The sequence below is a fragment of the Azolla caroliniana genome, unplaced genomic scaffold, assembly GCF_043228905.1.
Source record: "Azolla caroliniana isolate FFs.n. ecotype wild unplaced genomic scaffold, voAzoCaro1.0.p SCAF_7, whole genome shotgun sequence".
In the NCBI taxonomy this organism is placed as follows: domain Eukaryota; kingdom Viridiplantae; phylum Streptophyta; class Polypodiopsida; order Salviniales; family Salviniaceae; genus Azolla; species Azolla caroliniana.
Genome location: NW_028230442.1, coordinates 8,691,407 through 8,704,972, shown reverse-complemented (window position 1 = coordinate 8,704,972; position 13,566 = coordinate 8,691,407). Strand labels below are relative to the sequence as shown.

Sequence of the window (13,566 nt, the reverse complement as noted above, 5' to 3'; positions counted from 1 at the left end):
ACCTATTGTTTGAATTGTACCAAAACTTGGGGGGACATCCATGTACACTTCCTCCATCAACTCTCCATGAAGGAATGCATTTTTTACATCTAATTGATGTAATTTACAATCCCTATTCATTGCTAAGGAAATAAGTGTTCTAACAGTGCTCATCTTCACCACAGGTGCAAAAGTCTCATCATAGTCAATGCCATATGTCTGACTATATCCTTTAGCCACCAATCGTGCCTTGTATCGATCTATTTTTCCCTTTGGGTCTGTTTTATTGTAAACACCCATTTGCACCCAACTGCCTTCTTTCTTTGTGGTAGTGATACAATCTCCCAAGTTTTGTTCTTCTCAAGAGCTCCGAGTTCTTCTTGCATGGTGGCTTTCCATTTTGGATCTTCTTTACCAACCTGCCAACACTTGGGTAAAGTGACATAGTCTAATGATGCAGTGAATGCTCTATGTGTAGCTGATATGTTAGAATAAGAGATAAACTGAGCAATATCATGAGGAAAACCATAACGATCAGGAGGGACTCCTGCATTACTGCGAGAGGTCCTCCTAATCTCTATAGGAGAAGGAGAGGAAATCATATCACTTGTGATTTCTGGGTTTGGGAGTTCTGTAGGTATTTTAGAAGTCGAGGTAGGTCGAGACATGGAACTTGATGGCACATGTGGCACTGAAGATGTGTTCCTATTTCCTTCTTTCTGCCTCCTCTTCCTTGTATACACCTTTAGCTCCCCCTTAGCTCGAGTTCCAACGCATATAGGCTCCTCGTCTTCGTTTCCTTCTTCTTCCGTACCGCCTACGCTCACTTGTTTCTTAGCTGATGTAGGGATCAGTAAAGGAATTGATCCTATTTTTAGCAACTTCTCACCATTATCTCCTTCCCTCATATTGTCAGTCTCAATTAAGTCATCAAAGAGTGAAGTTACCCCTTGTTTATAATATGGCTCTAGCTCTCTGAAATGCACATCCATGCTCACAAATAATCTCTTCTCTACTAGACTCAACAAACATAGCCTTTTTGTGTGGCAAAGTATCCCACAAATACACATTTTACAACTTTAGGATCAAGTTTTCCTATAGATGGTCTACTGTCCTTTACAAAACACACACATCCAAACACCTTCAAAGGAAGGATTCTAGAGTTATTGCCTTGAAACAACTCACATGGAGACTTCCAATCCAATACTCTAGAGGGCATTCTATTGATCAATGTGGCAGCCGTCAAAACTACCAGTCCCCACAACTGCTTTGGGACATTCATAGAAATCATCATGCTTCTCGTTACCTCTAGAAGATGTCTATTCTTCCGCTCTGCTACTCCATTTTGTTTTGGTGTTTATGGGCATGTAGTTTGATGTTGTATTCCTTGATTTGAGAGGTATGCCCTAAATCGCATGTTAGCATACTCTGTTCCATTATCAGACCTCAACACTTTTACTACTGCACCATATTGAGTTTGAACTGCTCTTTGAAAATCTTTAAAACAAGCAAATACTTCATTCTTTTTCCTCATCAAATATAACCAAATCACATGAGAGAAGCAGTCAATGAAAGAGACAAAATATCGATATCCATTAATAGAACTTGTGGAACATGGTTCCCAAACATCGGAGTGTATTACATCAAATGCATGGGAACTCCTATGACTTGAACTAGCATATGAGCTTTTAGTAAGCTTACCGAATTCACATGCATCACAAACAAGTTTTGTTTTATCAACCTTTTTCAAAAAGGTGTGGATACACCCGACTCAAAACGCCATAAGATGTATGTCCCATATGTTAGTGGTAAAGTATCAACAACTCCTCATAACTCATTTTAGATTCCCTTACATCTGTTCCCTCTACCATAGATGCTAATGTTGAATCCAACCCTTCACGATCCAAATACCATAGTCCACTATGCCATGTCCCAAGTCTCCGACCTGTCCCTTTCTCCTGGAATATCACCTTGGGAATATCAAAAGAAACAACACAGTTTAGTTGGTGTATGCTAGAACTTATGGATAATAAGTTTACTGGGAAAGAAGGAGCATGCAACACATTAGACAATGTCACAGAGTCGGTACATTTTACTGTACCTATACCCACTACAGTTTGTGTTGTACCGTCAACAATTTGAATGCTTTCTGGCATTGATAAGTCAGTATACGAGGAGAATTCACTAGTATTACCTGTAACATGCCTAGATGCACCATAATCAATTATCCATTCTGGTGTAGAGGCAAGAGTATTTGTGTTACTAGTACTTGTGGCTGAATAAGCATAGGTGGCAATGTTACCTATTGACATGAACGAAGTATCATCTGCGGCTCTTTGCTTCCACCTAAGTATTTCTAAGAGAGCTTGATCCTCTTGGTGAACACCTTAGTTCCTTCCTCTTCTTTTGTTACCATCAAGTTTGCTTGGTGACCTCTTGCACCTCTTTGCCCCCCACGACCACGATCTCTAGTTTGTCCACGTCCTCCATATTCTCTCTCCTTCGATGGTTTAGGGCAAGCATTCTTTAAATGACCAGCTTCACCACAATTGTAGCATTTTCGATTTTCACTTCCGCTTGAATTTGACACCATTAGCGCTGATCGTACCCCTGGAAGTCTAGTAGTGTCAGAGAGTAGCTTCATTCTACTCTCCTCTTGTATCATAGTCGCAATTGCCTCATCAAGTGTGGGAATTTCAGCCTTGGCTAGAAGAACTGCCCTTCTTTGATTAAATGACGGGTTGAGATGTTTCAAAAATTCCATGGTTCTTCTTTGAGCAGAAATTTCCTCGCTCTTACATTTAGGATCATTGCACACTGTCACAAGCGAGAAATGATCGTATTCTGCCCATAGACACTCTAGCTCTATGGCATATTCATGAATCATCCTATCTCCCTGCCAAACAACATCTATCTCTTTCTCGATTTGAAATACTCTCATGTTGTTTCCCCTCCCAACATACGTCTTTTGCAATTTCTCCCATATCTCCTTTAGACTTAAAATTCCATCAACTGTTGTGGCGATTGATGGAACCATGGAGTTGAGAAGGCACATGTACAAAGACATGTGGGTAGCTCTCCATGCTTTCCATTCATTGCTCGTTATGACAAGAGGTTCTTTCTCTTCTCCTGTTAAGTATCCGTCAAGGCTTCTCCTTGCCAAGACACCTATAATTCGACGCGACCAACTCAAGTATGTGGCTGGTCCATCGATTTTGAACTCAACTGGGAGGAGTTCAAGTCGGGGTGGTGGTTGTGTTCTTTTCACACCTCCAGATGCTACAATCTCAGCCTGCTTCATGTATTTCACCAATGTTTTCACCTCATCCTCGTTCAATTTTGAGAACACCTCATCCGTCTTCTCACCTTGGCCTATCTCTACACTCAATCACATAGCAATGTCATCCCAAATGGAAAAAAAATCCCTCTTCCCTCTCGTGGATGCTAGGACAATGTTGTTCCAATCGCTGTCATACCAGTAGAAGGGTGGATCTAGGGTTTTGCAGAGTGGCGGACACCTCATCCATGTTGTCAACTTGGCCTATCTTTGCTCTCAATCACATAGCAATGTCATCCCAAATGGAAAAAAAATCCCCCTTCCCTCTTGTGGATGCTAGGACAGTGCTGTTCCAATCGCTGTCATACCAGTAGAAGGGTGGATCTAGGGTTTTGCAAAGGGGCAGGTCTATGCTCTGATACCATAAGGAAAAATGAGAAGGCACATCTGTTCAGTAATATACATTGGTATGTCACAGCTAGAGGGAGAAAAATACAAAGATAGTTTATTGTTACATGAGGAGAAAGTTCCTCTTTATAAAGGCCAAGATATGGTCGTTGGGCTAACTAGCTGTTGGAAATAACTAGCCATTGGGCTAGCCGTTCTTTTAAACATTCTGAAGGAAATTGAAATTTGTTAAGATGTTTGATCCAATGCTATAACAGTTTGAACGATGTTTCCACTGAAGATTATGTTGATTGTGGCAACTGGATTCTTAATTGGGTGATTGTAGAGAGCTATTTAAGGGCATTGATGGTACTTGGCAAAAGCATAACTTAACGAGCACATCTCACTAATTATTTCACATGATTGACAAAATAAAACACTAGTATGAACTTCCAAAGGCCAAGCCATGGATAATATGCTTGTCAAGCAATCAAAGACAACTAAGAATTAACTAGTTATAGGTGACCTGCAGGCTCATCAATATAATTGACAATGTTTCATTTGTGATGAAAATCCATGTGATGGATACCTGACTGTGTCGATGACTGTTGGTTTTAGATGACAAATGTCTTATGTGTCATTAGATTTATGCGTTCCAGTCTATTGACTTTCCTAAATGGCATGACATGAACAAAGAGCAGGAGTGACAATAATTTGCAGGTGTAGATGTTACGAATGACACCAGGCTAATTATGTCATTGGAAATGGGCTAATAACAATGATCTCATATCAAATTGCATCTTAAAGAGTATATTAACTGTTGACAATCACCTGGAAGGTTTACTTGCAAAATATTATGCATGAAAAGAATGTGAATGGTTGTAGTGGTTGTAGGGTTTGTTCTGCATTTAAACTGTATTTAAACTGTTTGTTAATCTAGTTAAAGAGATGAATTTGGGAAAGCATAGATGTAACCCTTTCTATTTCATAGCAGATATAATGCAAACACTGTATGCTATCAAGTTTATAAAGGTAAGCATAGTACTACTTTAGGTCAATACTACAAAATTGCAAATGTTGGGTATCAATGGCTCTCCCAGAATACATGGTGATTAATAAATCTACAATGGTTGAAGAAGCCCAAATTTTCCATTCACTTCAAAAAATGCCTATCATTGATGAGCAATTATGTTAGGAAGCTGCAATTCAATATACAATGGTTGAGAGAGATGGTTGTCCACTGTCTGGTTATGATGCAGAATTGCTTTTTGATTACTCTTTTCTCAAAACATTTGAAAAGTTGATGCTATAACTATTAACCACTATATATACATGCCTATCCTGTTTATTATTTGCCCCTTCTCTTATCATCCCATCTTCAAAGAAATCGTATGTTCATATTAAGTTATTCTACAACTCTTCAATTAAAGTAACGTGTTGACAAACGACTAGAATAGTGAGATTTTGCCATTGTAGTCCATGAAAGCATTTATACACTGAAATGCGATATTTCTTTGCTTGCTGATAGACAAGCTAACAAATTTTCCCCCATGAAAACAATGTCAATCAACCACTAGGATAATAGGTTCTTATCATAGCTAAACCTTGAAAGCGAATTATATTCGACAATGTCACATATCCTAGACAACTAATGGGGTTTCTTGGGAGCAATATGCATACATGACAATAAATGTTGTTTTGGTCATCCCAAGACGATACTTGAGAAATTTTGATATTTTCATCATATTTTTTACATTTATGGAAGGACATTGGAGACAAGAAAGAGCAACATTTATCCACTACACCAATGTTCTTAAACCAATTCTCAAGGTATCACATATTTTCTTTTATCATGCCAATACTTGGATAGAGATTATGATGTAGGATCACTTCCATTTTTGGCATTAGAACTTTGCCCCACCATCACTTCTATATCTGGTTTCATAAACCTAGCAAATTCTTGTTGTTTCATCTCACCTCCATGAATAGGATCAAAAGCACACCTATAGAAGCTGTGCATCACATAACCAAATGCTAATCAATGAAAAAAAAACTTAGGATAAAATGATAGTAAACAGAGAATATATTCTCAAAGACATCTTTTACCTTCCATCAAGTCCAACAATTACCACTGTAGTCTTATCAGGTCCAAATCCTACTAGAGTCTTTATGTCTTCAGGAAGCCGGAATTGTGCAAATGACCATTCTGAACTGAAATATTTTGGAAGCACACCTGCAATGAACCAAGAGATGGCAAATCCTCTAAATCATCCCAAAGCTATGCCATAGTTCACCAAAAGGGGTTCTGTGTAAGTTTCAATATAGAACTAATAGCCACAAACAAAAGGTTCAAGTGTTGCCATACATTCAGTTTTTATATCATACTTATAAGAAAATTTGTTTGATTTCACCATTCCTATCCAGGAAAGTGTTCACAAAGATGTTCATGTGAATCTGAAATCTGAAAGTCTTCCATCAATATCTACACCATTCTAACCATAAAGTTTCTATAAGTACTTGTGATGGATAATCTCAAAATTCTGCAACTCAGAAATCTGTTAAAAACTCAAAAAAGCTTGGTATCTGCGCTTCATTGATGAGGAAATCAATGATTTGTAAGGGGGAAAGTATGTTATATCCGTATGTAGAGGATCAAGCTTATGAAAAATAGTCTGGATTTGTGGGTTCTGTACCTGGGGGAACGAGGATGAACACAGACAGTTATATAAGGAAACTCAAACCTAGTTTGTGACATGATGACCACAGCTAGCAGAGAGCCATACCTTGTCATTTCCATACCTTGTCCCTTGTGGGTAGGATGCTAGTTCGAGCATATGGGGAATCCACCCATCACGGCTAGTGTGGGGTAGAGTTTGCTTGATTTATGTTGCTAGGTTGTCATATAGCTAGGGGATCCTTTGGTGTTAGTTTCAATGAACCAGTTAGCGTGTCTGTATAGCTGGTGACATCTAATCAAACAAACATGATGTAGCAGAATATGGACATGGGATAGGCGATAGCAAACAATGGATGGGAAGCTAAAAATTGCATTTCAGAGTTCTCTCCAATTTTACCTCATGCATTTCCAGCAAAAATAGTACTTGCAACAATCCTGTGCATTCTAGTCAAGTGAAACACCAGAGCAATATCAACCAACTGTTTTATTATCTTGATCAGACACAAACTAGCATCGATTATGAGAAACTGCATTCTTGTTGAATTAGTAAACATCAATATTAAAGGAGGCTATTATCTTTGCAAGGTTAACCTTAGTTGTTGAATTTGCATGAGGATTACATCTGGACCCTTTTTAAGAATAACGAATTGATTCACCTCGAGGAAGCCATATGAAAAGCTCACCCATTTCATTTTATCAATGCAATCAAAATGTGGGGAAGAAAAGAAATGGTATGAAGAGTCTTCTTTAAAGAAGAGAAGTTGTTATGCCCAAAACATTCAAACTTGTGTCAGGATCTTTTAACATCAAATTCTAACGTAGCAAGAGAATACTGCCAAAATTACTATTATAACACGTGGATTATTTGGAACTCTAGTAAAAGAATGGTAAACAAAAGAAAATGTAGTATAAATTTCGTACACACATTCACTGCTATCAAACAACTCTGATATTATTGAATATTGCCATAAAAGTCCAATTATTGCTTAATAGATGTTCTCATAATATACAAATTGGTCAATCTGATAGATATTCATGGTCTTGTTCTACGTCTACAGCTCCACCAATTTTACACAGAAAAGATTCTGACGTTTCCATAGTCCAAAATCAGAATAACATCATGACCACTATTCTTCTTAATGAAACAGATAAGGTCATGCCATTGATTATTTGTATATTAAATTGACAAGTTGCACTAAATGTTATTATCATAAACAAAACTATGATAGTTATGTATTATATCTCATGAATATGTAAAGCCGGGTTTTTTTGAAAGTTCTTTGACTGCTTTCAAGCAGAAACTTTCAATGTCCAATATTTCCACATGCAAAAATATCAGCTTTTATGACTGCTAAATAATCATAGCATACCTATCCACTTTTTCTTAGAGCCCTTGGAGTTCTAGCATTATGGGAATATTTCAAACACAAATTAGGACACTTTGAGCCCAACGAGTGTTTAAGTTTCCAAAGAACCTTGTCCAAGTGATTGGTTCGAATCTCTTCGATTGCTTTGTAGTCTTTTAATGACTCAATTTTTCCACATGAAAAAATTTAGCTTTCAAGCCCACTAAATAATAATCTTATCATATCTAGCCCATTTGGAAATGAACAGAAATGAGGACACGTTTTGCATTCATCTGCTTTATTTCCATATCCCTTCAGCAAAATGTGTCCTCCCCTTCAGCAACACCGGGATCAAGCATGACTCTCTAGTTCTCAACATCCGGCTTACCTACAGTTTGCTTTTTCTCTACACCAATCTGGGCATCAATACCAATCATAATCTACAAGTTCTCACCTGATATCTCGTTTCTCTGTTCAGTGAGTCAGTAAATGTTACCCTTCCTATTTCCTCTCTGGCATGCCTTTAATACATCTTCTCCTAGTAGATGATTATGTCATTACTCCAAGTCACCATTTGGGAAGTTGGATCCCACAACCAGTACCCATACTTGGCATTGGGTCCATATCAAAGAAAAATACATTTTCTCAATTTTGGGTCTAATTTCTCGTATAGATCCTTGGGCAAACGAGCAGATGTGTCACAGGCAAATGTTTGTAGATGCTCATAATGCAGGGACTTTCCAATCTAGAGCTCTTGTCCTATTCTTAAGCCCTTGGGTTTGCTTAGAGAGAATTTATTGCATGGACAACAGTCAGCACATCTTATGCCGAGAACTCTTGGTTCAGATTTGTGTGTTGTAAAATCAAGACAGCCCAAACTTGGATGCTCCATTCATCCTTTCCACAATGCAATTCTGAAGAGGTGTAAGTATGCTTAATGCAATGCTGTTCTGAACTGGAGTGTAAGGATCTGTCAGTTCTAGTTGGATTCCCACATTGTCCAATCTGAGGGCTTCAGCTTCACTCAATTCTACATCTCTACTGCAGCCAGCGAATCACATCTCATCCTTGCTCTTCAAGGAAAACATCCAAACATTCCTTGTAGCATCAACAAAAGTCATGAAGAATCACGCTCCACATAACCATTCATCCCTTCCCATCTCTGACAAAGACAATCACAGAGTGGAGCAATAGTACAACTTACAGGGAGCTAACTAATGGTTTCAGCCACAATGCTGAAACCTAGAGAGGACGAAAACTCATAATTGCACATTGTTCTTGAGAGGGAATGGGAGAGACAGTACAATACACTAAATATGGTCATCAAATTCTTTACAAGCTAACCACTCAACCTTTACAAGCCCTACTTTTTATATAGTTAGGTTTGGAGGTTTGAGGGTTCACACTAGTTCAGCACTGGCCGTTTACCTTAGTTTGACCTATTTACAGCAGTGAAGTGTTATAAAAAACATGGTAATAAAAATTACAAAAGAAAAGTAACTCAATGAATTCTAACTAACAAGACAAAAAATATGAGGAAATTAGTAATGCCAGCACATAGTCAAATCATTACATTTTGATGTTTTCCACTTACAAATCAATCATAAATAAATTAGACCATACCTTTCATGAAGGACAAGGTAGAACTTGGATTGTTGGCACTAGTGCTAGGTGGGCTACCACTAATACTTGTTCCACTTCCATTATGAAGACCTGACAAGGATCTACCATCATGCTTCAGCTCATTACCACTTGCAGGAGCTTTTAAGCTAAATACATGCACTGTTCCCTTGTCACTTGATAAAGCAAGCCATTGAGCATTCGATGAAAATGAGACACTATAAATCTTTGCACTGTCTGCGCCACGTCTGACCTGTTTGATGAGCATAAATTTTATGGCATGTTTAATTCAGAATATAAGTTTTTCCTAGGGTATTTTCCTACAATGACTCCAATTTCTGGCATTCTGGGGAAATGGTGTTTCTGTAGGCCAGTGGGAGCAGATCTAGCTAGGTAGGTGTGGAAGCGTAGCCTGCAAAAGCTCATACAGTTGAACAATAGAAAACATGGGCCAACACATGCTACATGTCTCACAAAAGACCATCGTTGTATTGTTCTTTTGATACCTAATAATGTGCAGAATTGGCAGTTCAATATATTTGACTTTTATCCAAGAACATAATGTTTTATATTTTTGTCTACATAAAACTAGATCTTTGCATGACATATATAACTAAGCTACCAACATTTTTGGGTAATGATGCCCTCCATTCACTAGAACACGAGTCAAAGTTTTGAGCTTTTGATTGAAAATGTTTAGAAGAAGAGTAAAATCAGACAGAGGTATACAAAATTTTCTACTAACTTCTGATAGCCTCTCATAATTTTCTATTTCTTCATACATGAAAAGGAAATTCATACGATTAGTATAAAAATCCAAAACATCGATAACTTGCAACTGGTTGATGAAAATTAGCTCTCTGATATTGTCTTGTTTCCCTCACAGGAAAATGCCTAAAAACTTCTCATCTGAATTTACAATTTCATCTTAAGCTTAATGAATTTATGGTATCTCTAATCAACTCCTACAATCTGACTTAAACTTCTTGTGACATGTATTTAATACATTTTATTGAAATATCTGACAGGCATTCTAATAGTTTTTTGAAACCTGAGGGGTATTCTAAAAGCTTTTAAGAACCGATGGGTATTCTGATCATTTCTGGAAGCTGAGAGGTATTCTAATACCTTTTCGAAACCGAGGGTGTTATAATTATTTATTGGACCAAGCAATATTCAAATTGTTTTTGGATACCAAGGGGTATTGTAATCAGTTTTTCCAAGGATATTCTAATCCGTTTCTGGAAACTGAGAAGTATTCTAATAATTTTGAGAATCATGAGAAATCTTGTAAATGTGGAAATTGCTAATTTAATATTTTGAGGAGTATTCTAATTATATTTAGAACAAAGGGTGGTAGTCTAAATCATTTTTGAAAACAAACTGAGGGCTTATATTGCATTGAAAAGTAAGCTTCCTACCTCACGGAGTTTTGTTCCATCCATAGAGTTGAAGATCCGAACAAGCGTTCCTTTGGAGCTAGCAGTGGCAAGAAGGAAGCCATCAAGTGTAAGAGCCAGGCAAGCAATATGTGTGTCATGTGCTAATACAAATTTAGTCTTCTTCAATCCATAATGTTCTACTCTCACTTGACCTCGATGCAACCCAACACAGGCAAGAACAATTGAATCTGAGGCCGAGGAGAGTGCACAAATACCTTTTGGATTTGGAATCGTCTCAATTTGATGAAGCAATTTGAGGTCTGAGAAGTTGTATATATAGATCTTATGTTCAAGAACTACCACGATCCGATCTCGTCGAAGACGAACCGATCGAACTTCAGATCGGAATGAGAGTTCTCCGATACATCGATTTTGATGATCATCCCATATCATCACTTTGTTAGGTGGAAACAGAGGTTTCTCTCCTCCTCCTACTAACGCAAGTATATTACATCTAAATAGCATCTCAACCATAGATATACCTCCATCGTTGAAATCCCTTTGAAATGTTCTCTTAAAAGGGTCACAATTGTATATTCTGAATCCTGTCTTTGTTGCACAAGCGAAACATCCATGGTCTTGGTTGAATGAAACTGACAAGAGATCTCGGTTCGATTCCTGATCTGAAGAAGTAGAAGTAGACGAAGAAGAAGAAGCAGCTTGATGGGCGATTTGGTTTCTTGGTAATGGCGATGGAAGGTCGAGGTCTGACATTTGTTAGTACAAGAAGGAAGGGAAAAGAACCCAAATGCTCGCTTCTTCGGCAGGATGATCTATGTGAAGAAGATATCACCTACGTACCAACATACATACATACATATAGCAATGGGCCCAGTTTCGGCTCAAACTGAACCAAACTTAAAAACCGCGGCTTAACGGTTTATAGGCTCAAAGATAAATAAACGGTTTGGTTTGGTTAAAAATGTTACTAATCGGTTTTGAATTTACCGGTTTATCGGTTTATTGGCTTATCGGTTTCTGTTTATGTGGTTCGGTTTAAAGGTTTATAGGTTAAAAAATACTTAAAAATATTCTCTATAGGCTCTAACTTTCAACTTTTAATTTTAAACTCTTGTTTTAATTTATTGAAATTTATATAGAGTCTCCTTTTCATTTATAATGATCAATTATGATAAGTATGATGATCAATTTTATGATAAGTATAATGATCAATTATAATAAGTATGATGATCAATTTTATGATAAGTATAATGATCAATTATGATAAGTATGATGATCAATTTTATGATAAGTATGATGATCAATTTTATGATAAGTATAATGATCAAATTTATGGTCAGTATGATGACCAAATTTATGATGACAAATTGATCATCATACTTATCATATGATGACAAATCTTATGATAAGTATGATGACAAATCTTATGATGATTTTCTCACACAAATTTATCATAAGTATGATGATTAATATCAATAAAAAATGGATTGGTTTGGTTTTAAATTTTTCGTAAACGGTTTGGTTTCTCCTATTCATAAAACGGTTTGGTTTAAATGGCTTCATAAATTTTAAAACAGTTTGGTTCGGTTTTTATTATTAATAAATGGTTTGGTTTGGTTTCAAGGCCAAGAAACCGAACCGGGCCCGGCTACATATATACATACATACATACATACATATATATAATACATGTGAAGAAGGTGACCAACAAAGCATACGATTATTTCAAGAAATACTCATCACTTGCTATCACCCTTTGCTTACATTGAACTTTGTCTTCCATAAAGTTAGAAAAACCTTGTCGCTTGATCGACCATTTTTGTACATGCGTTGTTATTAGCATATGTTGTATAATCATACATTAAATGTAGCTAATAAGACATTAATGTCTTGTTTAAGGTTCATGTTAATGCCATGTGTCGCCATTGTTTATTGAAATCTCCCAATCTTCGTCCACTTACACCCATAGTTCCTAATATTCGCGTACGTCCAATTTACTGGACGTATGAACGTTTGCAAACGTACGTATATGATACACGATATTCGTTTGGCTTTTTTTTTTGGCTTTTTTAAATTTTTGATATTCATAATTCTTTGTGAATAGAAGTGACGTCTGACACACACACACACACTCTCTCTCTCTCTCAAGAGAACTGACAGATCTTCTCTCTCTACAAAATCTAGATATTTAATATACATATTACACACTCCCTCACACACACAAAACCCATAGCTCCTCTCTCTCTCTCTCTCTCTCTAGAGTCTAGATATACACTCAACCACTGTCTCCTCACACATGCAAAACAGGGCTTCTCTCTCTAGACCACGAACGCTTCCTCTCTCTCTCTCTCTCTCTCTCCCTCACACACACACACACTATGTACACCATATACACCATATGTATATATCTATGTACCGCGTATGGATTTCAATCATACTTGGAGCCTTTTCACGCATGAGTATAATATGAATATTAGCGTTTGAGTATGACACGAATGGGACGTATGGCTAGAACTATGCTTACACCTTGATTAGGGGATGTCTTACATCATCACAATCTTCATTAAACGAGAATATTCTGTGTATTCCACATCCTATTTGCATGGTTGTACACACTATATAGATTACATAGTAGGAAGTACATCGAGTACTGTGCATTTGCTTGTCTCATGCAATGCATATACTTATTAGTCATTGGGCCTCCTGAATAAAGATCCTTTTCTAGCCTAGGTATTTGATGAGCTTATTTACAAGATTGGCCTTGATTTGGTAGAATTACAATTTGCCACTAGACAACAAACACCATGGCATGTACGTGGAACAAACGCGAACAAATCCTAAAACTAAACAGTAAGGATTGGTGTTGGCCTCACATTT

At 37.2% G+C, this 13,566-nt stretch overlaps 1 protein-coding gene across 1 annotated transcript; it reads right to left on the bottom strand.

The window, feature by feature from the left end:
* Positions 1–5,080: 5,080 nt before the first annotated feature.
* LOC147861853 (autophagy-related protein 18c-like) lies at positions 5,081–11,506 on the bottom strand. The gene is made up of 4 exons (XM_087322295.1): positions 10,708–11,506; positions 9,290–9,539; positions 5,750–5,876; positions 5,081–5,655 (listed from the first exon to the last, which is right to left on the bottom strand). Exons 1-4 carry the CDS (start codon positions 11,440–11,442, stop codon positions 5,517–5,519), a joined length of 1,251 nt encoding a protein of 416 aa, XP_087178421.1. The 5' UTR covers positions 11,443–11,506; the 3' UTR covers positions 5,081–5,516.
* Between the last annotated feature and the right edge of the window lie 2,060 nt (positions 11,507–13,566).

Bases quoted from the DNA above. Each gene is read 5' to 3' on its own strand.
- LOC147861853 (XM_087322295.1), bottom strand. From the start codon at position 11,442: ATGTCAGACCTCGACCTTCCATCGCCATTACCAAGAAACCAAATCGCC. The intron at 9,540-10,707 runs GTAGGAAGCTTA...CTCATCAAACAG, and splicing joins ATGGAACAAAACTCCGTGAG to GTCAGACGTGGCGCAGACAG. The intron at 5,656-5,749 runs GTAAAAGATGTC...TGTGATGCACAG, and splicing joins ATTGTTGGACTTGATGGAAG to CTTCTATAGGTGTGCTTTTG.